At 45.6% G+C, this 25,323-nt stretch overlaps 1 protein-coding gene across 3 annotated transcripts; it reads left to right on the top strand.

Moving 5' to 3' along the window:
• Positions 1–128: 128 nt before the first annotated feature.
• On the top strand, positions 129–24,328 carry LOC111838214 (trafficking from ER to golgi regulator). 3 transcript variants are annotated; one of them, XM_023800963.2, is made up of 8 exons: positions 129–272; positions 3,898–4,113; positions 5,522–5,605; positions 11,184–11,330; positions 11,866–12,030; positions 12,462–12,608; positions 23,163–23,234; positions 23,383–24,328. In XM_023800963.2, the coding sequence occupies exons 2-8, from the start codon at positions 3,930–3,932 to the stop codon at positions 23,808–23,810; spliced, it is 1,227 nt and encodes a 408-aa protein (XP_023656731.2). In that variant the 5' UTR covers positions 129–272; positions 3,898–3,929; the 3' UTR covers positions 23,811–24,328. The 3 variants fall into 3 exon arrangements, with proteins under 3 accessions (XP_023656731.2, XP_023656733.2, XP_023656732.2); XM_023800965.2 differs by having other exon boundaries at positions 11,869–12,030; XM_023800964.2 differs by lacking the exon at positions 129–272 and adding an exon at positions 698–808.
• The last annotated feature ends 995 nt before the right edge of the window (positions 24,329–25,323 follow it).

Raw genomic sequence — 25,323 nt, forward strand, 5'->3', positions numbered from 1 at the left:
CTCAATAGCAATCAACTCAATGTATACATCTGGGGCATGTGGTGGTCCCACATATATTTACAACGTGCAATATGAACATGCTATGAATGAACTTTCATCTTAAGATCAGTACATCATCAGTCGTCCCTCTTCTCGGCCAAAGTAGCCAAATGCGCATGCGCGGCGTCGTTTGCCACGTCCAGCTGAAGAGACGCTTCCTGGTGTTCAGAGGCGACTCGGTACGGCCTGCACGGCACCAAGAACATTTTTCAGATCTGACGGACCGGTCAAAGGTGGGTGGATTTAAGATCTGGCCACGGCTCTGATTGTAACCGTAAACGTCGGACATAGCAGTGAGAAATTATATTGTAAGCCGTCGGTCGGCGTGAATCACCTACGACGGGACCAGTTCGGAGAGCCGTCATAAATGGAGGAAAAGAATTACGTGTCATTACTGGTCCTGTGAGGGAATTTAAATGTCATCTGAACTGGCGGAAAATAAATGTGATACGACTGCAGACGTTTAAACACGTGTACGGGTTTTCGGTACGGCTCGTGTTGTTAAAACTAGCTAAATAAGAAGGACAGGGTTGTTGAGAAGGAGCCATGGATCCCTATTTGGCAGGAAGTAGACCTGCTGACTTAGACCGGTTTGTACCGCGTGTTCTGTCGGGCCCGCGCACAGGAGCACTATTTGGCACTTGCCATATCCGGTGGTAATGGCTTGTTTTTTAAAATTAGAAAGTGGAGTAACCAACGAAACAAAAGGTTCGACTGTTAACGCGAAAGGGCGTGTTGCTTTGGATTTCTAGTTTTACTTATAACTAAGGTGAATTAAGAAGTGATGTGATATAATGCCAGGGTGACGACCTGTTTCTACATGATTAAATAAAGGTTAAAAGAGCCGGCCGGCCGGACGGAGAATCACGCCTCCAGTTATAACGTTTGGTTTTTAAATCGGTCCTGCGTGGCTCGCTGCTCGCCTCGGTTAGTCATGAATGTGTTTCCGAAGGCTCGGAAGTTTGTGCTGATCCGTACCTGTTGAGTCATCCTTACTGAAGGAGTCTATATTTTGTGTCATGTTTGGACCACAGATTGCTAAACATAAGCTTGGGCGGGTGTTGAAGCTGGTGATATTCAAGCCATGGCATCCAAAACGGGAGAAGGGATGGATGGATGGATGGATGGATGAGTGAATGGTTTTCCTGCTACTAATCCAGACAATCCAAACGGACTTGAGCTGCGTGATATTACGGAGTGATCCTCATATTACATTTCATGGTTATTTCAATCTTAAGTCTCTGCCTTACTGTGAATGACTGGCAACAACTAGTCCCAGTTTGGACCTGTCCTATTTGTTTCAGAGGTTAAATCAGCAGTAACTCGTATATGAATCAGAAGTTCCACGGTGCGCTGGTCACTGCTGGTGATACATGCTCTTGCCAACTCACTCGGCCGCCTCTGAACTTTAGACCCCTTGAAGGCGCAGATTAGCGCTCCACACAGTGTGTGGCACGGCACGTCAGCCTAGTCAGGCTGCAGACGAGTATAATGTCTCGTGTGTTACATGGCGTCTGGTGTTGGACAGCCGTCAGTCAGAAGCATTTTGTCCAGTTACGCCTGTATGTGTTGCTATAACTGGGGCATACTTTGGCAGTGATAGCAATTTTGTGTGGAAATGTATGCAGTGAAGCCCACAAAAGAACTTCAGACCTTTCGATTTGCTCTCGCCTGGCTTCTCGTTTTACAGATACTGAATGACTGGTTTATTTTCTTATTTTTCCCAGAAGCTTGTTCTGACCTGCCGAGCCCACACTGAAATGGCTGACACTATTAATGGCATTTTGTACCCATCTGTTTGTGGCTGCCTAGGTTAATGTGTTTGGGTGGTTGGGCTTCTCACTGATTTCACAACGCTTTCCGAGTTGCTTTCGGACACCCCTGCTTACTGAGTATATGTTCAGATACCGGTACTTGCATGGTAAAATGGGAGTGTTCTGTGAGGCCAGTGTGTCACACAAGCAGTCCTTTGAGGCTTGTGTGCATACTCTCTCCTGTAACATACTAGGTCTATAATGTTTAATAGTACCTCTTAACACCAGAGTAAAACACTGTATTCCTTGTACCATAGCACGTGGTGATGTAAGTGCAAAGTAATGGTTCTGGATGCTTCTGAAAAATTAATCCTTCTCTGCGGTATTAGGGTTTTGTCCCAGCATGTACCACAGACAATAAGATGGAGAGTCCAAAGGCCTGGAAGATACTGAAAACTGGTGTCTGAATTGTGGAGCAGATTGTGAGGATGGTAAAAATAGAAGCTAAAACTGCACACTGGCCAGGATACGTACTTATGATTAGTAAGCTGTATTTAGTAAAAGCCAGCAATGCATAGTGTGCAATTTGAAACACAGCTAGTGAATAATACAGAAATATAGCCCGTTAATGTTCTAGTACAGTCTTGCTACAACGTGTGATATCGCACTGCCGATCTGTTCTAACACAATTTATATATTAGTATCCAAGTCCAATACAACATGGAATCGCATTTGTAATTGTGCAATTTTCAATTGGAAAGAAAAGCATTACGCGAATTACAATGTGACATGGTCTAAGCAAGTAACACTACTTGCATACAAAAACTTCTATCCGAGTGAATGGCAGTGATGTCTTAACTAGTTCTTTTCAGTAAATTGGTTGAACCAGTTTTCAGACCTCAAAGAACCCCTCCGCATACTGTAATCGGTTGTATTTGTTCCGTGTGCATGCCTGGCCGCATGGTGCCCCTCCGCATACCGTAATCGGTTGTATTTGTTCCGTGTGCATGCCTGGCCGCATGGTGCCCCTCCGCATACCGTAATCGGTTGTATTTGTTCCGTGTGCATGCCTGGCCACATGGTGCCCCTCCGCATACCGTAATCGGTTGTATTTGTTCCGTGTGCATGCCTGGCCACATGGTGCTCCTCCGCATACCGTAATCGGTTGTATTTGTTCCGTGTGCATGCCTGGCCGCATGGTGCCCCTCCGCATACCGTAATCGGTTGTATTTGTTCCGTGTGCATGCCTGGCCGCATGGTGCCCCTCCGCATACCGTAATCGGTTGTATTTGTTCCGTGTGCATGCCTGGCCGCATGGTGCCCCTCCGCATACCGTAATCGGTTGTATTTGTTCCGTGTGCATGCCTGGCCACATGGTGGCTGTGACTCGTACTTCTAACTCTCAGCAATCAACAAGTTAGCGAGTTCGGCACGTTCGGTTGAAGCGGTTGCTAGGCGATTCCCGTGAGACTCATAAGCCCCATAGAAGATGCTTATGATATTTATGAATGCATTTTTTCTTATTTGAAATGCATATAATTACGATATTGGCCCTTTATACCACTGTTTTAATTATCAAATTCATTTAGTTTGGCGTAAGTTTCAAAATTTTGGAGTTACATCCCCTAACCCTATTAGTGCACCCAAGGTTTTTTGGGAACGCATTAGTCGCGTTAAGGAGCGCGCGCTGATTACAGCACGTCACCACACGCCCCCCCCATACAACACACCACCTTAGGGATAAGAACCTGAATGCAGCCGGGTAGCAGGTGATACCTCAGCACCTTTCCGGAGGCTAGAATGCTAATCCTGCTACCAACCCCCAAATTTCCCTGTAAGTTGGAGAACCTCCTTGTAGGGCTGGGTGTAGATTAATGTCATACTCAGGATGAAGCAATTGCAGTTTAAGAGCTTCGCTCAAGGGCCCAACAAAGTAGGATCACTCCCATTCACGGGATTTGAACCAGCAACCTTCCTATTGCTGGCACAGATCCCTAGCCTCAGGGCCACCACTCCACCCCAAGCAGGACTGACTGTATGTATTAGGGAACCTAGAACTTTTGGGTGGCCGGTGCTTCTCTAATTTTAATTTCCCCCACCTCAGTACTGTGCGAGCAGCCAGACCAGGGGGCCGCTATGAACGGGCAGCTGGACCTCAGCGGGAAGCTGATCATCAAGGCGCAGCTGGGCGACGACATCCGCCGCATCCCCATCCACAACGAGGACATCACCTACGATGAGCTGGTTCTCATGATGCAGCGTGTGTTCCGCGGGAAGCTGCAGAGCTGCGACGAGGTCACCATCAAATACAAGGACGAAGGTGACCTTGCTTGGGAGCCTTTATCGTTGGCAACACAATAACAGGCATTGGCACCCAGTTACTTTCACTTTCAGTTTTGATGGCTTCCTTAGGAAACTGCTCTGTACTGCTGTTGTCAGTTGGATAATTCATACTGAATTTGACCCTAAACCAATTTATATTTAATTATAGGAGATTCAAGGTTTTGAAACCCACGGTAAATCAAAAAGTATCTTTCATATTTAGCTTCAGCTGTATGATGCATGGAGTCATTCACTGAGCTGAAATATCATTCTCATTGGTCGTAGTGCAAATAAGTAAAAAAACAATATAAATGCTGAGACATATGAACATAATGTAAGTATGGCATTTTAAGACCTGACATTAAGACAGAGACAGACATATTTAACTACCTGACTGGTGGGGATGATAAAGTTTGGCATTGAAGCAGAATGTGTGATAAATAAATAGATTTATATAGAGTCCAAGGATGTCGGTTGTTTTGCCAGACCCAGGCTGAGGCTGGAAGGGCCCAGACTATTCAATAGTCAAATATCTGAGGGGACGAAAGTATTTTAAAGCCTCACTGTTCTGGCTTTAAGGCTACCGGACCTCCTAGCAGATGACAGTGGAGGAGAGAGGTTGTAGGAGGGGTTGGATGGTCCTTGATGATGCCAGTGATCCACTGGATGCAGTGGCCGTTGTCAAAGTCCAGCAGAGAAGGCAGAGTGGTCCTGTTTTAATGATCCACTGGAGGGACTGGCGATCCGAGGCATCGCAGGAACCGAACCATAGACCATTAGTCAGGGAGGATGCATCCTGGCTGTAGGAGGGCCCTCACTGAGGTCTACACCCACACGTCCTTAGTCAGGGAGGATGCATCCTGGCTGTAGGAGGGCCCTCACTGAGGTCTACACCCACACATGTTGTGCTCTGAGGTCTGCTGACGGCAGAGCCACTGATGTAGATGGTTATGCTCACCCATCTTTCTTCTGGAATCCATAGGCATTGATAAGGGTGACCATCAATACTTCGCAGAATTTATTGTAGCTTTTAGTGTGACACTGAGAGGCCTGCTTACTTTTTATCAAATGAATTTCCCAGCAGAGCTTGGGATTGAAGAATAGTGGCAACTTCAATGCATTTATCCTTGTTGTACAGGCATTGAGGTCAAAAGTGTTAAATGTGTGTTGTAGATTAAAACACAGCCCAAATACTGATGGCTAATACTTAAGATCTAATTGCATTTTTCCAGATAGCTGAAGATTAACATTAAGCTATATTTACTTGTGAGCTGAGGGTCAGGTTTTGTCTTTTTGGGCCCGGGAAACAGCTTGGAGTCTGAGCTTCAGATCTGTGCTCACTGCTGGATCGGGAGGTAAGTTATTTGTTGCTCCATTCACATCAGACCTTTTTTTCCTTCCCACAGATGATGATCTCATCACCATTTTCGACAGCTCAGACCTCTCCTTTGCCATCCAGTGCAGTCGGATACTCAAGCTCACATTGTTCGGTAAGGTTGACTGTACTTCTATAGTCTACCAGTAGGGGCTGCTGATGCTCTATATCACAGCAGTTATTGTTCTTGGTTGATGGATTTTGTATGTTTGTCATTCTTAACTTCAGATGCATGAGTTCTGAGTTAACATTGTGACCTTAAAGACTAACTTTGTGGAGAGAACTGTGGTCAAAAGAAGGTTCTTCAAAGAGGCGTTGGTGCCTGATCTCCGATCTATGAGAGGATTGGGGGGTTGGGCGGGGTCATGTGCTGGTTATCAGAATGCATGTTGGCTGTAGTATGCTGAGGCTTTTCTCATGCCAGTGCCTCTTAATCAGCCTATTCTTAAAGAGGGTGGCAGTTCTACTTGAAGGTTGGACACCAGAGACCCTTCCAAAATCCCCTCCTGTCGCATTTGGGTTCCCACCCCGCTGGAATGCTCATGGCATCCTCAGCTGTTTTAAATATTTTTATTAGCGGAATCTGTGTTTATTGCACACCTGTTCCCCTTTTTTCCTTTTGCCCCTGCACCATGCTCTTTTTTTTCCCCCATCTAGAGCAGTGTTTTCCCAATCCGGTCCTCGGCGTCCTGCAGACGGTCCACATTTTTGCTCCTTCCCAGCTACCTAAGCAAAAACGTGGATTGTCTGGGAGGGAGCAAAAACATGGACCGACTGTGGATCCCCAAGGAGCGGATTGGAAAACACTGATCTCAAGTATGGGACTAAGGGCTGGCCAGTAGGGAATAATGCTTGAAGAGGTGGATTTATGGCCTGCCATTTCTGCAAGCGCACGTGGATGTCTCACTGTGCCGTCCAATTTGGCTTTGAAGGAACTGGAGCTTGCAGGTTCATCCAAGTGGAACCAGCAATCAGTGCTGTGTCGACTTAGTATTTATCACCAGCTTTGGTCCTGAAATTGTATCCCCAAGAGAGGAGAGTTTTTCCAAGGAGACTGTCAGTCCAGTGTCGTCAGAATAGTGGACATAATAAATTTATTTGGATTTGTAGCAGCAAAATCATTAGGCGAATATGGATTTTATCCAAAAGTGGAAAATGATCTTGAGTGAATTTCACCTGATTAATGTGAGCGTTTGTGAGAATGGACTGGAAAATGCATTCATTAGTATTTATAAGTGTGGGGGGGTTTATAATCCCTTGCATATCGAAACCTTTGGGAGCTAAAATGATTAAAACTGTTAAATAAGGATTCTGGACTCTTAAGTATTGCCGTAAATCAGTTTAATAGCAAGTCTGTGGCTAAACAGAGGTTCTGTCCACACTGAGGAACCAACAGTGCAGTGCTGACAAGTCTTTGAATGCCTTAGTCTGGTTGCGGGCGGAAATTATCTTTTAAAAGGTCCGTTTTTAGTTATTCTATCATAAAATACCAGACTCCCGGTTCTCTGAGCTGGTAGCAAATATTTTTGCTGGTTTGTGTGGATTTCCCTTAAAACGTATCTCTGCTATACCATTAGTTGTTAGCATATTGTGTATATATGTAAGCTTAATGGTGATTATTACATGCAGTCTGCTTGCGTTTGAGAATGTCGTCCCGCCTATTTTGAAGAAGGAAGGTGTCTTTTCAGTCTCCGCAGCCCCTGCTTGGTGCTCTACCTCTCCGCCGTTGGTGTTCTGCACTGTGTCAGTGCTGTTCTCTGGGCTGTGTTGGGGTGTGAGTCAGTATCCGGCAAGTGCAGCTGGTGTAGAAGACATCGCTGTCGTCATCAGAACAATGTCAGAAAGCCAGCCTTACTTCCTTGCTCATCCCCCATGTTTTTCCCCATCCTTCTTGCAAAAATGAAATGTAGGAACTTGGAGACACAACAGTCTGTATCCAAGGAGACCAGCCGTGACTCAGGGATGAGGGAGCAGAAACCCTCAGACCACAAGCGCCAGAACCTGATGCCGCGGACCTTTGGCCGAAGGTGGCGGGGGGGGGGGGGGTGGCGAGCTCTTTGCATTTATCCCAAACTGTGCCCTCAAGCTGCCGATCTGTTCTCCCGACATCCATGCAGCTATGTGGTGAATATGAATTTGATTCAATAAGTGAGCCCCATTGGGATAACCCATAATTCATGATTGATGAGCATGCTTTTTAAAAAATTGCTCCCGTATGCCATATGCACGTATGATTTAAGCGGATAGACGGCGGTGTACTGGGGAGGCTTTCTGCACGCTGGGCGCAGGGTCGACCATCTCTGGGGCTGGAGTCTGCTCTGAATTACTCTGCTCTCTTTCATCCCTGCTGCTTTGCAGTAGGCGCTGCCTTCCTCTTTATCCAATAGCAACATGATGTCATTTCCTGTTCAGTCAGTACAGTCCGTTCACTTTTCTTCTTCCATGTTGGATGATTTTTTTTTTTTTTTTACACTATATAAAGAAAATAAGGGGGGAGTTATTTTGGATTATGCTACCACAAGAGAGGGTGTTGTGTGTTTGGGCTGACAAGCACCGTGCCATGGTAGTAAGCTCACATGATGGCAAGGAGAGACTGCAGATCCTGGAACCAGCCTGTAATTGGGTCCCACATACCATGATGCCCAAGGACACAGACTGGCATGCGAGAGCAAACCCCGAGCCGGCAGCGTGTGAATGTCCGAGACCTAGAAGTTTGAGCAGCAGAATGAGTGTTGAAGGCGACAGCCATGCACACGCTGGATAGTTCAGATGATTTTGCAGGACCTGTTTTCAGCTTAACACTTAGCCTTTGAATTTACAAGATAAATGAATTCAAGATGAACTTTGGCTTCTTATGGCAAACCTTGCTGTGAAACACTTTTTTTTTTTTTTTCCCTCGGACATCTGTGGTAGTTCATTCCGAGAGCCGTCATGCCCTACAAACTGATGGAAGAAATTAGGGCTGCATGATATTGCAAAAAAAAAAAATACACACACACACAAATTATTATATATATGTGTGTGTGTGTGTGTGTGTGTGTGTGTGTGTATATACAGTACAAATTATGACATACACGCGCACACACACACACACATATATGTAATATAATATAACATAATAATTTGTGTGTGTATGTATGTGTGTAACTATGTCATAATTTGCATTGACTATGGTTATTTGTGGGTGGAGCAGAATCTCGTACTTAGGCATATTCACAAGATTAAGGAGGGAATATTAAGGAAAAATGTGTCCGTATGTCCATACGCCAGGTTTGATACATTTTTCTTGTATGCACCTTTCTCCTTTTCATGCATATGCCTTTTTTCCACAATAAAATTTAGGTAAAGTTTGATAAACGAGGGCCCGGGTTTTACCCCACTAAGGTACCTCCTGTGTAGCTTAGTAAAGACGCCACTTGCTTAAGCAGGGAACGTGCAGCGTCCTCCCCACTCTGCTGGCCTCTGATTTAAAGTCCTTACGGCAGCATGCAGTGGAAATATTAAAGACTTAAAGGCCATTATGTAGAGTTATTGGATTCCTTTGAAATGATCGCTAGCTCTTCCCTGCATTTGGGGTCCTGTGGCTCATTTCTGGAGGATGGAAACCAAGCTGCGTAAAATCCATCATGGCCGGTTTTCTTATATCATTTACAGACCCATAATAAAAAAAAGAGGTGCCATCAATTATTCCATACCCCCCCCTGTCTTAACATCCTTTCCAAAGCCACAGATTTGTTCCTCGTAGCAAAGCGGATCCTAAAGTGTTCCATTTATTTGTAGGATTTAATGCATGCTTTTTTTGAGACCTTGACCTGCTACCCCTCTTGCATCTGTATACGGTGAATCATGGCTATACGTTTGGGTAGCGGTTTGCAGCATGTTCCATCTGTTTATTCCCAGTCCATGGATCTCTCTCAGACTGTTTTGTGGTCATAAACGACGACGCTCAAGTTGTTAATGTTTATTAACGTTTAGTAGCTGCAAAGCAGTGATTTAGCAGCAACGTACAAAATGAATCTGAGCCGACGGGAGCGTAGAATTACAGACGGCCATTGTTAGTGTTGTGCCATCATTGGCATTTTCCTGGTAGCATCCTCTTCAGCTCACTATCTAGATGGAGGTCCTGTTGTGAGACTCAACAGGCTCATAGGGGCCATGTGCCACCTGGGCAAGCAGTTCAGATTTAGCAGGAAGTGGCTAGATGTGAACTTTGCCAACCTTTTGATACTTATGTAGTGATCCAAACCGATGAATTACCCAGAAGGAGTGACCGTTAAGTTTGTCGATGTTTAATTTAATAACAGGCGCAGAATCTCCATAAAACCGCTACCCTATTTGGCTAGAAGTTGGTATGGTTTGGAGATTTGGGTTTGAAGGGAATGAAAACAAAAACACATTACCATATGGAAAAGGGAGCGATTTCACAGTCTGGAATCACAAAGTACAGTACCAGGGTGCACTAGAAATGCAGCCAGCTCCTGTCTAGGTGAAGATATGACGTCTCCAATGAAGCAGTAAAACATTTTGCAGTCTCCTCTTCCCATCAGAATCAGTGTTTCCCCCCTCCTTTTTTTTCAGCCGTAAAATGTAACTGCTGCCCCTAGCCAGAGTCACCCTGCGGGCCTGACCTTAGGGGTAAGACATTGCCTGGAGCCTTGTGGTTTTGGCTTCAGGGGTTGCCGTAGCCGTGGTTTGCCCTTCAGGAGCCTCCCTGGGATTTTTCTGTGCTTGTGAACAATATTCCAAAGCCATCTCCTCATCCCAGTTACCTTTTGTCTTGTGGTGCTGCCATTAAGATGCAAATAGTACGTTTATGAGCCTACTGATGTCCAAACTACGGAGAGGAGCATTGACAGGGTCCTCTGAGGTTGAGTTCTGAATAGTTCTGAGTAGAGATCCCTGAGTTCACAAGGAGAAAGGAGATTCTATGGCCCTCATTGGAAGCAGAGACTTACTTTTGGACGAATGTCCAATGAGGCGAGTATCATGAGACCAGATGGCAGGAGAAGATGATGATTCGCAAGACATCATACCACTCTGTCAATGTTCCGGGAATCTGATTGGACTGGGCTGTTCATGTGTGCGTCAGCCACTGGTAACATGCAAGACCTTAAATGATCTGATTTATCTTTGGGAACCTTTAACTGAAGGTCAGATTCACTCATAACAGTTAAACGTTGCTGTTTTGTGTCTCTTATAAAATGTACATAAGCAATGTACTGAACTGTCCAGGCTTTTGCTGTTATGACAAATTTCCGCATGTATTGCTTTATGCTTTGAATGTGTACTTGCGTACCAGTTATGACGATCCCTGGATATAGCTCTATTCATATGTTTTGTGTTTAATCTCAAAAAAGGGTCTTTGTGAGTTTAATTTGTTAGCTTGAAGGCTCCATCTCTCTTATTCTTTCATTGGAAGGTTCAGATCTTGGTGACAGACATTTTGTATTAAATCACAAAGGCAGCTCACTTTCTCAAATTTATAGCGCACGTTGACTCTGGGGCTCTGCTGGCGGCCATCTCCCACTCATCGGTGATGTTTGGCCAAGTCTCCCTATACGTTTTTGGCCACTGTATATCCATATATATTTACAGGCCTCATTCTGCTGCAGGGTTGACATTGTGGTGTTGCGTAAATCCGGCCACCGGTGGTTGGCCGTCTCTAATACTGTTGACTCTCTTTCAATTTGCAGTCAATGGGCAGCCCCGGCCACTTGAATCCAGCCAGGTGAAGTACCTCAGGCGGGAGCTAATCGAGCTGAGGAACAAAGTCAACCGACTGTTGGACAGTTTAGAACCACCGGCAGAACCTGGTCCGGCTGCCAGTACACCTGAAAATGGTAAGTGTGCACCTGCCAGATGGGTGTTGGTTCCTCCCCAGGGAAAGCGTTCAGCAGAACAGGCCTCAGACGTCTGTACTTTTCTCTATATCAGTGTTTCCCAATCCGATCCTCAGGGACCACACAGATCCATCCATAATATAATGGTAGGGGACACACTGAGCTCTGTCTGGCAGGTAGCCGGGAGAGAGCAAAAACGTGGACCGTCTGTGGATCCCCAAGGACCAGATTGGGAAGCAGGTCTATGTTTTCTTGAGCTGGGGGTTGGGTTGATTTATTCCTAGCTAGGAAGCCCAGGTGGATTGACACATTCAGTGTCCCTGCTGTCTAGTCTGCTAATACTGTGAGGTCGTCCTTGTGGTTCTCTCACCAGACTTCTTTGTAATGAACAGAGGAAAATTCACAGAACCGGTAGTTTCACAAATCTGGCGTTTTGTCTGCAGAGTATTTTATCTTCCCCTGATTTCTGATTTGCTCCATGACCTTTGCATACATACATTTGCCGTTTTGCGTTAATCGCCCTCTTCTTTGGAAGCAGTGGATGGAGGCGAGGGGAAGGCCGTGGCCCCAGACTCTGTGCCTAAGCAAGCCGTGCCGGTGAGTGCTGCCAGCATGTCTGCTTTCGACCCACTGAGGAACCAGGACGAGGTCAGCAAGAACGTTATCTCTGCATTCGGCCTCTCCGAGGACCAGGTCTCAGGTAAGCTGACTGTTTGGGCTCTCGTAGACCTGGGAAGGTTGGTTTCCCTTTCCTGGTCTCAGTCATATAACCGTCAAAGTCATTGGCTGTTCATTGGTTGATGCAGCTCATTAAGTGGCTGACTGGAGTCCATTTAGGGTCCTGGAGATCTTTTCAGCAGGTAGGTTGTGACAAATGGAAGGTATCTTCACATCAGCAGGTGACACTTTTCTTTGCAGTGAAGATGATTTGTAGTATCTTGCTTTGTGTGCTGCTTGCCTGTTCGTCAAGGTGCTATCATGTATCATTGGCAAGCTGCCATCTGCCGTTGCTCATGTAGACAAAGTTCTCTGTCTGTCATATCTGTGCGTGAAAGTGGGGTTTCCTTCCTTCCGTGGAGCCCCCTCTCCCCCAGCATAATAACCCCTCGTGCCTCGTGCCTCTGGCCTTAGGCCCCCCCAGCGGCGTGGCCGAGGAGCGTTCTGGGACCCCTGACAGCATCGCCTCCTCTTCCTCAGCTGCCCACCAACCTGGGGTGCCCCCCCAAGCACAGGCTCCCTATGCTGGGGTTCAGCAGCCCCCCCCTGCCACCATGGAAGGTGAGAATGCCGTGCTTATAACCCAGCACTCCGTCTGAACTCGGACATTTACCATGTAGTGCTGAGCGAAATGACCAAAAATTTGTATCACAGCATGTTGTTTTTAAAGATTTGGTTGGTTTTACGGTACGTGTGTGTGTGTGTGTGTGTGTGTGCGCGCGCATGAAAAACATTTGTAAACATATTTTAAAAATTGCGCTATTCATCATTATAAAAAATCATTTACAATTAGCTTGGTAGTTTAATATTTTATTCGATTATTAATGTATGTTCAGCTTGATAGTGACAGGTTTTAGTGATCATAACCGGGTACTTGGCTCGATTTAATTGTTTGACATTTATTTAGATTACATTTAGTTAGATAGCGACATGTTTCATTGATTGTAACTGTCATCTTGATAAGAGCTGCCTGCGGAGATTTGTTGTGTTATAACTGTTGGTAAGAAGGGTGCGCACGGTGAACAGGGGTCTCCTGTCAATGCACTCTGCATAACCAGCCGTAGCGTTTCTAACAGCGAACAGTGTTGCATAATTTGCTGCCTATTGAAGCTGTCCTATGGTGTAGCAGTTTAGCCGCACTACTGGATATACTGGCCAGCACTATCGCCATGCGATGTGCCTGTTGTGACTGGGTTTATAACCTGCTCTCTGACTGGCATAGCTAAGTGTGGCCCTCAGACACGCCGGCTGCTTTTCAATGAGCTCAGACGCAGCTGAGCTGTCAGACTTCCTGTCGTGTGACTCGGGGAACCGCGGCTCTCCGTGGACCGAGACATGATGGCGCTCGCTTGCCTGTGTGGTCCCAGGGCTTACGTCTCCTAAAGGCAAAATAACTCTTGTGACGGAGGTGACCTTGACGAGAGTCGGTCTCTGAAAAAATGGTTCACAGTCGTTACATAAACATACATAAGCATTAGTACAGGTGAGCAGCTCTGCAGTATTTTATACTTTGCTGACAAGCATTGTTAATATAAATTACTAATATGTTCCAAGAGCTCTGCGGGTTGTACTACCTCAGCGTTACACATTTTTAGTTTTTGTCATCGAAGATTGTTTTATGTTTTTGTACTAATTCATCCATGGAAAGGCTGAGATTTCACATTTTTAAAGTCATTATCCCTCGTGCTCCATCCACGGAAACGTTTTGACTTTGCGAGTTGCTGTTGGGCCAGTGGGGTGTTGGCAGGTCACTTTGGTGTCCCCCCTCCCCCCCGGGCAGATGGTGGCGTTGACGGCGGGCCACTAGCTCCAGGCACTGCGGCTTTCGCCTCGGCACACTGCGGCCCACGGTCATTGGCGACCCAGTAGATGGCTGACTGAGACGACACATAGTCTTGCGGTTGGGGATGTCAGCTTTGAGAACAGGGGGGTTCCTCAGTGCCCCGCTGGTAGGAAAGCCTGCAGCTGGGTGGTGCTTTCGTAAACGCTGTCTGGCGTGAGTGGCTCTCATGGTTTTCCTTTGCTTTTGTCTCGTCTCTTCAGCCATATTTCCCAAAAGCATTTGGAACACAACTTGCATGCCCGAAATAATATACTTAGGGCTGCTACAGTTTCCCCATTATCCAGGGATTATACATGCAAATCAATCAGCCCTCTCTTGATTAGCCTAAAAAAAACGCACATTTTCTCCCGAGGGGCGACTCCATATGGCTGTAGCTTGTGGTATCTGCTAATTCCATCAGCATACAGAGAGCCCAAAGCAGGCGAGGGTCCAAATCTGATGTGTGCGCTGGCGATTGAATCGCGCCGTGGGCTTTGGGCCTCATTAACTGCCGAATTGATTTATGAGCGTCATCAGCTTCATGCGAGGACGATCAGCAATTCTGAGCCTTTCGTTTTGAGCGTATTGGGTTCCAAGTCCAAGTCAGTTGCTCATGCTGTTCATCACATGGAGATTAAGTGCTTTTCAGCAGGAAGGGCTCAAACAGAAAGATTTGTCTGGTAAAAGATTGTGACAAATGGAAGGTACTTAAATTGTAAACCTTATGCAATTATAGTCTTCCTTTGAGCTGATCTTTCTATGCAAGATAGTGTCGGTGCACGTGACCCTAGAACTGATCAGTCTGTGCTTAGATGCTGTACATACTTTGGTTGCTGTTGAATAAGGTGCATAGAGGTCATAAGTGTGGATACGTGTAATAAATTTTATCGGGATTTTACAAGGCGGAAATTTGTAAAGTTAGAGTACTTTAGGGAACTTGTAAGAGCTCTGAATAATGTCTGCATCGAAATCCTAAAACCATCCAGTCAAGAAAAATTTAAAGAAATGTGTTCTTAGAAGTATCAAAACACAAGTTACAGTGAACCCAGAACATTTGAGTGCGGGTACAAAAGCTCACACACCTGCCCTAAGTGGTTCATACCATCTCATTATCCATTTATCCAAAGTGTCTACTCGTCCAAAAAAATGCATTAGGATCCGGTAATGATGGCCTGAATGGAAACGTAAGCCTTTTACAGAGTAACGTCACGGTGCTCTAGCCTGGCAATGCCCGCTCTCTGGGCCCTGGGCCCTTCTCCTCATGGGTGTCTGCCTTCTGTCCTGGAGACTTCCAGCCCTTGGGAAATGTGGACTCCAGCAACCCCATGCCAGAGAGCTGCACCATCTGGCTTTGCACTATATCTGTTATCTGCCTGGTTTTGGTGCAAAGCCTTTTATCCATGGAAATTTTACAAGGCAAACATCTAGGCAGGAGCTCGCTTTTGAGAAGCACTTGACGACTGCTTCCTGCTTACCATTTAACACTAAAGTCGGAGGACACTGGACCCCTGCTTAGAGCTGATTCGGCCCAGTTGTCTATGGACCTGCCACCTTTTGCTGTCTGTGCAGCATGCCATTGACCAGGGGTGAATTTAGATAATGTGCTTCTGCACATAGAAGCATGTTACAGTTTCTATTTTTTAGTTTTTAATTAGTTTTGCAGTGCTTCCTGTAGTACACCTCAGGCTTTGGGTAGAAAGCCTGCAACCGGGCTGGTGTGGTAACTGGATTACTGTTTAGATCCGGGGTCTCCAGCTCCGGTCCTGAAGAGCTACCGTCCAGTAGGTTTTCTGTCATACCCGGCTTCTGATGAGCCACAGCTGTTCTCAGGTAAATACCAGGAGCAGGTGTGGCTCATCAGAAGCCAAGTGGGACAGAAAACCTACTGGATAGTAGCTCTCCAGGACCAGAGTTGGAGACCCCTGGTTTAGATGAATCTAATAGCCAAGAACATGGTGAATGAGCACCATGGTTTGAGTTCCCACATCTTTCTCCTTCTAGGCAAGCAGACTTGGGTGCCGGGAGTTTACCCCTATTTCCCATGGCTTTATAAATAATTTTATCACGCAGGGTTTCTGACGACCTCTCCGGTTACCATGGGATTGTGTTCCAGCCTTAATTTTAATTGCTTCCATTCCACTTAGATGTTTTTCCACAGTAGTAATTTTGTTTTTGTGGGCATTGACATTTTCGGTTAAATATTCTTGGATTTTTGCTGCTTATGTGATAAAGTTCTTAGAATCCAGACTTTGGTGATGAGTTGAATCTTCCTGGTTCAGCAGCTGTTGGACCCCAAAATGAAATGAGTTCAGATGGAAGAACACCCTCTGAAATGGCCACCGGTGGGAGAAAACGTGTAGTTGGTTTGACTTAACATTTTGATTGGTCTCCTTAATGGAAATCGGTTGTATGTGCGGCTGGTTGGGTAGCAGCTCAGGTGAGGTCACCACTCTGTCATAAGCTGCTGTTTGTCTTTGTGACTTGGGCTTCATTCTTGCTGCCTTGTCACCCCCGTTTTTGCACACTTCCCTACTTGGCACTTTGTATGGAGTTCCTCAAAATGGACTCGTTGATGTCATCTTTCCACTACCTCGGATTTTTCTTAAAGCTGCTGTGTTCATATTCGGCGCTCGTCTGTCTGTCACTGTGTGGTCCCGGGTCCCTTTTGAGGAAGCTTGGTGCCTTTAAACCAGTCAGAGCTCACTGTGCTCTGCCAGGGGCCAATCAGCACCTTCATTGGCGCTCGTTTTTGCTTGTGGTTTGGGAGGTATCGAGTCTTTCCGAATGTGGCCTAGTTTGATGATGAAGTGGTTGTCCTCACCACATTTCTCACAGTTTGTGATGGAGTATTGATGTTATTCTAAAACCTTTTCCACTCCAACTGCAGAAATTTGTAAATGCAGACTAATATAGCTAACTGATATGCTTCTCAGGATTTTGGTATTTTAAACAAATGAGGATTTCGGGGTTCCCTTTGATTTTGATAATTCAAATACACATCAGCACCTGTTCTACCTCCCAGAAGACATGAACGCTGAGAATTATGAGATGTCCAGCAAATATTGGACACCGATCTACCTCTGTTTACTTATGCAGTGCTGTTTAGTTTCAATCCAATCCCATTTGCGAGGTTGTGCATGTTGGCTGTATGGCGGCTGAGGGTATTGGCTTATATAAAAGGTGTAGGGATGGAAAGGATGACATTTCATGAACCATTAGCTGTATTTTTTGAGCACACTAGATGGCGCCGTTGGTTTGCATGCTTTTGTGCCATTTTTTGAACACAAAGCACCATCTAGTGAGGTCAAAAAGTATAGCCAGTTGGTCATGAAGTGTTATTTTGTCCATCACTAAAAAGGTGGTAGAAGTCAGAAGGGTGAAGGAGCTGTGCAAGAAGGGAGAGGCGGGATGGCCTGGAGGGAGAGGCAGCTGACGATAGGTCATGTAGAGCTTATCCTGCCTCTTGTTCACTTGGTAAGAGGAGCTATGAAAATTACACACAGCAGTAAGACTGGGGAGTGAAAGGTCTTATCTGCTTGGGGTGGTCCTCTGCTGTTGTCCCAGGACCTGTTTGAGGATCTTTTTCTGCTCTATCAGACTCGGGAGACATCAAACAGTAGATGGATTAGAAGGTCTTGATTTTCTGCCTTCATAGGATGTGCTGCATGGATGTAAGTTAATGAGCTTAGAACTGGTCTCCTCCCTGGACTCCAATGAGAGGAGGATACCTCTGCATTCCATCAAACCTTTCAAATGAGACCGGGGGAATGAGAGGACAGCTGGGGGGAAGATCCTATCATATTTGCTATGGCTCCATTAGTTTGGTTACCTGGAAACAACAGACTGGCTTGGAAATTGATGCGGGGAACATCATTCATTTCTTTGCCTTTGGCTCTTATTTGGTGGTGGAGGATGCCCCAGCGTATTTACCAACCTCAAAATCAAATTGTACTCCATGACCCTTCTCTGAAAGAGAAATGACGGGGAGGGTGGTGGCAGCCAGTGCCGCTTGGTTTAGGATCATTCAAGATGTTCTGCCTTCATAGGATTCATAGGATATGAACAAATAACAGCAGAGGTTCATCAGGTCAATAATTCAAAGAAGTAAAGTGGGCACTTAGTATACAGTTAGCAAACTAGACCTTCAGCTCGATAGCCTAGTAACATACCGTTACTTGAACCCTTGTTTTGTTAAGCTTGTCCTTCCTACTGCGATCAAAGAGAATAAATCAATGGGACATGGTCCTCTGTTCCTTTACCTTAGGGGTTTTGATAAAAGCAGTTAGTCAGAGCAGAGGAATTTGGATTTTGTCCTTTAAAAATTCTCAAGCAAGGGATTAGACCAGAGGGAATACTGTAGACGCAAGTCTTTTTCACTTTTTACCCACTACGTGTAGGACCACCACGTTCTGGAAAAATATCGTTAAACTTGCATTTGATGATGTGTCACGACTTCGCCTTCTGGCATCCTGTCACAGTGGGACGCTAGAGAAGACCCTGTCATTGATAGGTAGGTCAATCCTGTGGGATGCGTCTTTTGGTCAGGTGGATATGTTTCGTTGTTTCCATTTTCCCTTTTGTCTTGAAGTATTGGCGGGAATTTAATTATGGAGACTGGGCGTGTCTAGTACTTCAACGTTTTTATAAAAATAGGCTGCAAAGAATGGAAGTCTGGTCCTGACATGTTCCCCTCTTCCAGACCTCACTCATTATCTCAATGCTCCATTGGCTCTAGAAACACCATGTTTGCTGCTAAACTAACCGCATGGCTGGCTTGAGCATCACTATGGTTTTAACCAACCCCATCCCATCCTCTGGCCAACAGGAACACTGCGGTTTTTGTGTTTTGATTTCCAACCAGTAGGCTTCAATTTACGAAGTCAGTGGGGACATCGGTGAGTGGCGAGGAAGTCTGTGGGCCAAAAAGCCCCTTAGGTGGAAAAATAGCAGGTCGCTCTGGTGTGCAGCTCACATGGAGCCACGAGAAACACCGACGGCCATAAACCACCGCTGTGTTTCATCTTGCACTTCAAAGTTTCGGAGTGTTAGTGGGAGACCCGTGTTTTATGACCTTAAGCCAGGTTATGCAATGTGCCAGATATAGAGATGGTTGCAAATAAAAGCCTCACACACGTCTCTCATTATGTCCATGGGGTGTGAAAAAAAATTACCATAAACCTCATCTTTAATGCCCTTTTGGAGTGAGCAGCATTGAGAGAGATTCGAGATCTTTTCTTTCTGTGTAATTCCCGGTTAAAGTTTTTCCCGACCCACTCAAACCACCCACAGCAAACATGACAGCCCAGACCTTCAAGAAGGCATCTTGAGGTTGACTGGTTATTGAGGGCTTTCAGGTCTGGTTGAATTGAACACAGCTGGTACATCTCTCCCAGCTTGCTGTTTCAGGGTCTGTAGGCAGTCCTGGGTAATAACAGGTCTGACAGGTGTCTGGATGCAGGTGTTTGTCATAAGCTGGTGTGTGGTAGAGTGTTTTGTATTCGTCAACTTGTCAGCTTTGGATCTGTTACTAATTAAGCACAGTTGAGCAGAGTATCCAGTGTTTACAAAACACACATCTAAAGTAATAAAATAAAGTTTAAAAAGCTCTCAGTAGGAATAGTGGTGGTTCAGCTCAGATTCTTGAGCTCCACAGAGCCATTGGAGTGGTTTGTGGGTCAGACCTCAAACCCAAGTCTTTCATAATCTCCCAGTGCCGTGTGCTGTTGTGGCAGCAATGAGCCACGATGGTGTTCCTCTGAGTTGGGTTGAGAAGACTCAAAGATATAGTGACAGATTTTATCTGACTATAGCCAACTTCCATATATTAAATGCAGCAATAGGTTGTCTTATGGAAGCTATTTTTAATTGATGTTGATGATTTTCCTGCTGCCTAGTCAAAGTCACAATGACATAACAGCATAGGATCCAGCCATTTGTGAGAGACTGCCGCGAACCATAGATCCCCCACCACCACAACTGGAAGGTCATCCTCAAAATGCTTGTCACCCAGCCAGGTTTCCTCAAAATTTGGTTCATTGGGACCATTTAGCTCAGGTTGTCAGTCTCGTTACTGGATAAAAATGTAGCACCAAATCTGTCTTGCAAATGGTGCAGAATCTGTTTAGGAAGGAGGGTGTCCTATTGAAATGGGACTAACTTGCACTTGGTATTTCTGACTTTAGCAGTGCTGGAGGTCAGTAAGGTAACACACATGCTTGTATTCATCCACTTTGGTGTGGACAGTTTCACGTTAATCTGTACGTCGTCTCCTTGTCACCATAGTGTTGACTGCAATAAAGAGCTCATCTGTATCATAATGCTGTCGCTCAGTTTCAAGTGAGGTCTCATTGCCAGGGGGCATCCGATTACTTTCTGGAATGAAGCCCTACGCTTCTTGGAAATCTGATGTTTTTACAGAATAGGCGTCTGTGATGCTTAATGTTTTATTAATTTTTGGACATTTCTTGGCCCCTTCCGGCACATTCCTTCATGCTTCTGACCTGTCAGCATTCTCGAGTGGAGGCTGTAACAATGTAACGTTTTTAAAAGCGGCGTTTGTCTCCCTGTAACCGATATCTGTCACAGGTGTCGTAAAGATTTCGATCCCAGTATGATGAGTACGTTTCCAAGAAGCCAGCAATGATGTGCCTGGGAGATGCTCTCACAATGGGCAAATGTTACCATGCTGCTTGGCATTGCTGTGAACGGTGATTTCATATGAGCAGTGGGGTCTTTTGCATGTAAACTCCCTTCCAAGTTTGAGCCAATGATTCATCAGAGAATTAATGCCCCTTTCTCTGATAGGCCAAGATTTATGTTACTCGGTATGTAAGACCCTCCTTCCAACTACATCAGATTGTGAATTGTTTTGGAAATGTTTGCTGTGGCTCCTTTCGTCTGCCTCAACGATCATCTGTTGGGAACATCATCGCGTCTTCCTGGCCCAGCAGCTGGCCTATGGCATAAATCCTGCGTCCAACCCTGATTAAACGATGTCTTTTGGAATATCCACAGTTATTTTATTTTCTCGGGAACTGCGAGAGAAAGGTCCTGAAGAGCAGCTGGTTCACAGGCAGGGGTGGCTCTCCTGAGATGGGGGTTGTGTGCTCATATCCCACTCGCCTGTTAAATGTCACGAAAGCTCCGCTAGCTTCAGCATCCTCGGTAGGCTGATGCTCTCTCTAGTGTTTCCCTGCTCAGGCTGTGTTGTTGTCGTAGCAGCCAGTAAGAGCAGCCAAGTTAGAGGTGAATGATGATACGTCTTATTAGCCTTTAATGCAGGGCACTTTATTATACAGATAGTTCGGCAGCAGAAATATCTGTCCAAATAAAACGAGTGTTGCCCATTTTTGGAGGACGCTAACATGTGGAAGGAAAAGCAGGTTCAGAAATGTTGGTATCTTACTTGGCACTTTCCGAATAATGCCCCCAGGAGATCCTGAAATTTGGATCGGGCATCATTTTCAGGGCTCTCCCCCCCCATCATGAAGACCAGAGATAAGTAACCCAGAGATAAGTCCAGCTTAAAATTAACCTCTCTTTCAAAGTCGCAAACCTTTAAGCTGTCTGTGTGCACATTTACTTTTATAAATGCAAAAAAGCCTTTTTGTCTGGTGTCACGTTGACTGTTTTATTCATTCCCAGGAGCGTGCTCTCCCGCTGCTCCGCTGGCCTTTACCGCCAGTGACTTTTATTCGGCCCGCGGTGAGACTGAGCTTATGGCAGCTCCCCCCATACCCTGCGTTTCAAAACATCCAAAACCTAGTTGTTCATGTTCTATAACATCTAAACATAACTGATGATGCAAAATTTCTGCCACTTACCTATTCACAGCTTGACAGGTGAATCTTTGTAGCATGTACAGCAAGAACCTCAAAACACGGTGGGGGCCATATTTAATGTGGGGAAAAAAATCTGGTGAAATCAGTCAGTAACCACTGGATGTCACTGGGTCCTATATGGTACAATGGGTTGTAAAGCAAAAAAAAAATCTTAATTTTGTTGAGTGGATTGAATGTAAGGCAGAAATAAAAAGAAGGGTCATATATGGCTCCGTGGGTTCAACAGGGTTAAATTTTAATGTATAGTTTTAAAATGTCCTTAGTTTAAGCCTGCGAGGTATATTTTAGATGTCTGTTGTCTGAAGACCCTTCCCACCGGCCCAACTGTTTCGCTTTCCTTTTTTAACCCAAAGACAAATTCAGGTCAGAATAAGCACAGCTTTTGTTTTGATATTTTGTTGTCTCTGGTTCATGGTTACGGTGCTGTTGACCTTCTTAGGTTCCGTATATCCTGGGTTTTATTATTTTTTTTTCTCCTCTGAGCATTATGATCGTGTGACCCAATCTGGCACTGCTTTCGGAAAGTGGTGATTTGGAAACCAGTTTTGTAAGGACAACAAGTGCTGCAGAGGAGAAAGGCGCTCTGTGTGTGTGTGTGTGTCTGTGTGTGTCTGTGTCTGTGTCGTCTGTGTGTGTGTGTGTGTGTGTGGCCTCTGCACTTGATTACGGTTCACACTAGTTTTTCCTTTGGCAGCCCTGAGCGTCTGAAGGCACGACTCCACCATTGTCATCCCCTCGTGGATATTCTGAGACAGACATGCTGTGCTCTTAAAGGAAATTCCCCAGATCCATCTGGGAGCCGGAGTCCTGTGTTTTGTCCGGAGCGTGCTTGTAGGGGATTCCGCTCTGGGGTTGGGGGGGGGGGGGGGGTGTAAGAGACATTTTCAACTTTTGATCTGATTCCCCTCCCCCGTAGTTTGTGCAGTTAAATTTTATTTTGTTCCATTTATGGTTCTCCGAAAATCTGGTTTCTCACACATTTTCTTTTTGCAAGAACAGAACGTGAAGATGTCTGTCACCCTCGTGGCAGTTTGTGTGTCGAAGATTAATGTGGGGTTACAGAAAAACCAGATTTTCCGCCAAAATATTGTAACTGGTTTCTGAAGTTCATACCCTTTTTTTGTTTTGTAACTTTTCATACGTTCATGTTGGCATGTTTGTGCTCCTCGATGGACCGTCCAGCGGCTTCGTCCCCAGTGTCACCTGGATTAGCTTAGATGGACAGATGGCTCTGCTACCTCAGCATTTAAAAGCTTCAAGTCACTACCTGACATTTAACTAAGAATGGCAGATTTCAGTTGGCTGGAGTTCCACAGACCTATTCTCTGTTCAATTTTGTGGGTCTCTAACAGTGTAAATGAAGCCATTTCTGTGCCCAAGGTATGAAAGCATCTCTCCAGGGTGACCTGATTAGCACCTGGTGTCTCACGTCTCTCTTCTGCATCCCTCCAGGTCAGATGTACCCGCAGTACCAGGCCCCAGGAGGGTACCCACCCCAGCAGCAGTATGGCATGCAGTACCAGGGTGAGAGCATCTCTTACCCATAATGCTTTGCTGTTAATGAACCCAAGGAATATTCCATTTTCAGCTGTGTGTTATAGGCCTGGTGTGGTGTATCTGCTGGGTTTCTGCTTCTCACCCTGTCTTTGTCCTCTCCATGTCCCCTTTCTAGCCGGGTACACTCCGCAGCCCGGGGCCCCCCAGCCGGCCCCCCAGCAGCAGCAGCAGCAGCAGCCCCAGCCCCAGCCGCAGCAGCAGTTCCAGAACTATGCTCCGCCCACTTCCCAGGCCACCTCCCAGGCCAGCACCCCCGTGGCAGGGTTTGCCGGGCAGCCGCCCCCCCAGCCGCAGGCCCAGGGAGTCCAGCAGTTCCCCCCAGGGGCATTTCCCCCACAGAATTATGCCTCCCAGGCACCTCAGCCCACCAACTACACCATGCCCCCCACCTCCCAGCCCAGCCCAGGCTACCAGCCCCGCCCAGGCTACACCCCGCCCCCAGGTAGCACGGTGACCCCGCCTCCGGGAGCATCTAACCCTTATGCTCGCAACCGCCAGCCGTACGGTCAGAGCTATACCCAACCTGGGCCTGGGTACCGGTAAGAATTTAAACCCGATCCCTAAAAGTGACCCATATCCATCTTTTGAGTACAAAAGATACAGTGGGTCTGCTGATTTCCCCCAGTTAAACTTTTTAATTGCGTATTTGTCCTTTGATTAACAAGACGGACCGCCCTTCTGTGTGTGTCATGGCACATTCCAACAGCGATGCAAAACACACAGACAGGAAACCAAATAGTCATTTACATAATAATTATGTAAAGAAGGAGCATTTTTTTAAAAATCACATTTGCCACCATGGTGTTGTATGTAAATGCTATGAAAATCTGCTTTGTTTAAAACACTACATAGGCATAAAGTATGTAATGAGTCTTAACTGGGAGATGTAGAATGGATGTCGAGTTGTTTAGTTCTAAGAATAGTTTACCCTTTTATTTCTCTTTCTGAACTGCTTTCCTACTAATAACCAAATCGGGATCCCACGTTGCAATGGTAGGTGTTCTGTATAAACAATAAAGTTCCTTATTCTGAGCTAATAAAGGCATGGAGACCCAGCATAATGTGTCTGGTACCTGACTTCTTTCTGCTGTGCTTGTTTGTGTGTCTAAGTGACTGAAAGACCATGTAATTGGCTGTAGCTGGGTGGATGGCTGTGTGCGATTGGCTGTAGCTGGGTGGATGGCTGTGTGTGATTGGCTGTAGCTGGGTGGATGGCTGTGTGCGATTGGCTGTAGCTAATATCAGATGTTTCTTCTGAGCGCCTTTCTCATTCTGAACAACTTGGCCTGAATCAAAACCGAAGGATGTTACAATTTCAGGGTTCAGAAAGATGACGAATCAAATCCTCAAAAGCTTCAAATCTGGAGGTTAGCCGCATTGCTATAGATGGCAGTGCAGGAATTTGTGAAATGCAGGTTTGGGTGCCACTTTTAATGGAGAGGGAGTCTGACAAAGGCTTTTAAAAAGGTTCAAATTTAGAAAAGCATTGTGTAATTGTTGTATTCATCAAGCCATGATTGCATTATTTAACCATCACTTAAATTCAGCAATTAACAAAAGGAAAAAGGAGAAAACATTTAAAAAGGGACAAAAGTCTTTTATTACTGAAATTACATAAACAGTATGAATGATCGTACATGTCAAACAGTACAAATTGCTAAACATTTCCCTTAAAAATGATTAAAACATATTTGCAATTAATGGTCAAGAGTTTCTGTACAAAATCATCAAACCCTGAACCCAAAGCATTGCATGACTTGCTGTATTTCCCTATTCTCATTCTCCCCATAATGTTTCTGTGACACACCTGTACAGGTGTTATGACTGTGGAGACTCAACACTTGAGGCCAAAGTTTGCCGCCATCCCCCCGCCATATGAAGTCTGCTCAAAAAGATGTTGCTCTCCATATACATATAAATACATTTAAATTTGTGCAAATTACAATTCTAAAGCCCTCTAGCCATAAAGTAGAGCAGGACTACAGTGACAGGGATGTGAACCTGGTACAAAGTGTCCTGTTAGTATCATGTGTCGCCTTTTCTGGCCCTCAGTAAG

This window comes from Paramormyrops kingsleyae, chromosome 1 (genome assembly GCF_048594095.1).
Source record: "Paramormyrops kingsleyae isolate MSU_618 chromosome 1, PKINGS_0.4, whole genome shotgun sequence".
Taxonomy (NCBI): Eukaryota; Metazoa; Chordata; class Actinopteri; order Osteoglossiformes; family Mormyridae; genus Paramormyrops; species Paramormyrops kingsleyae.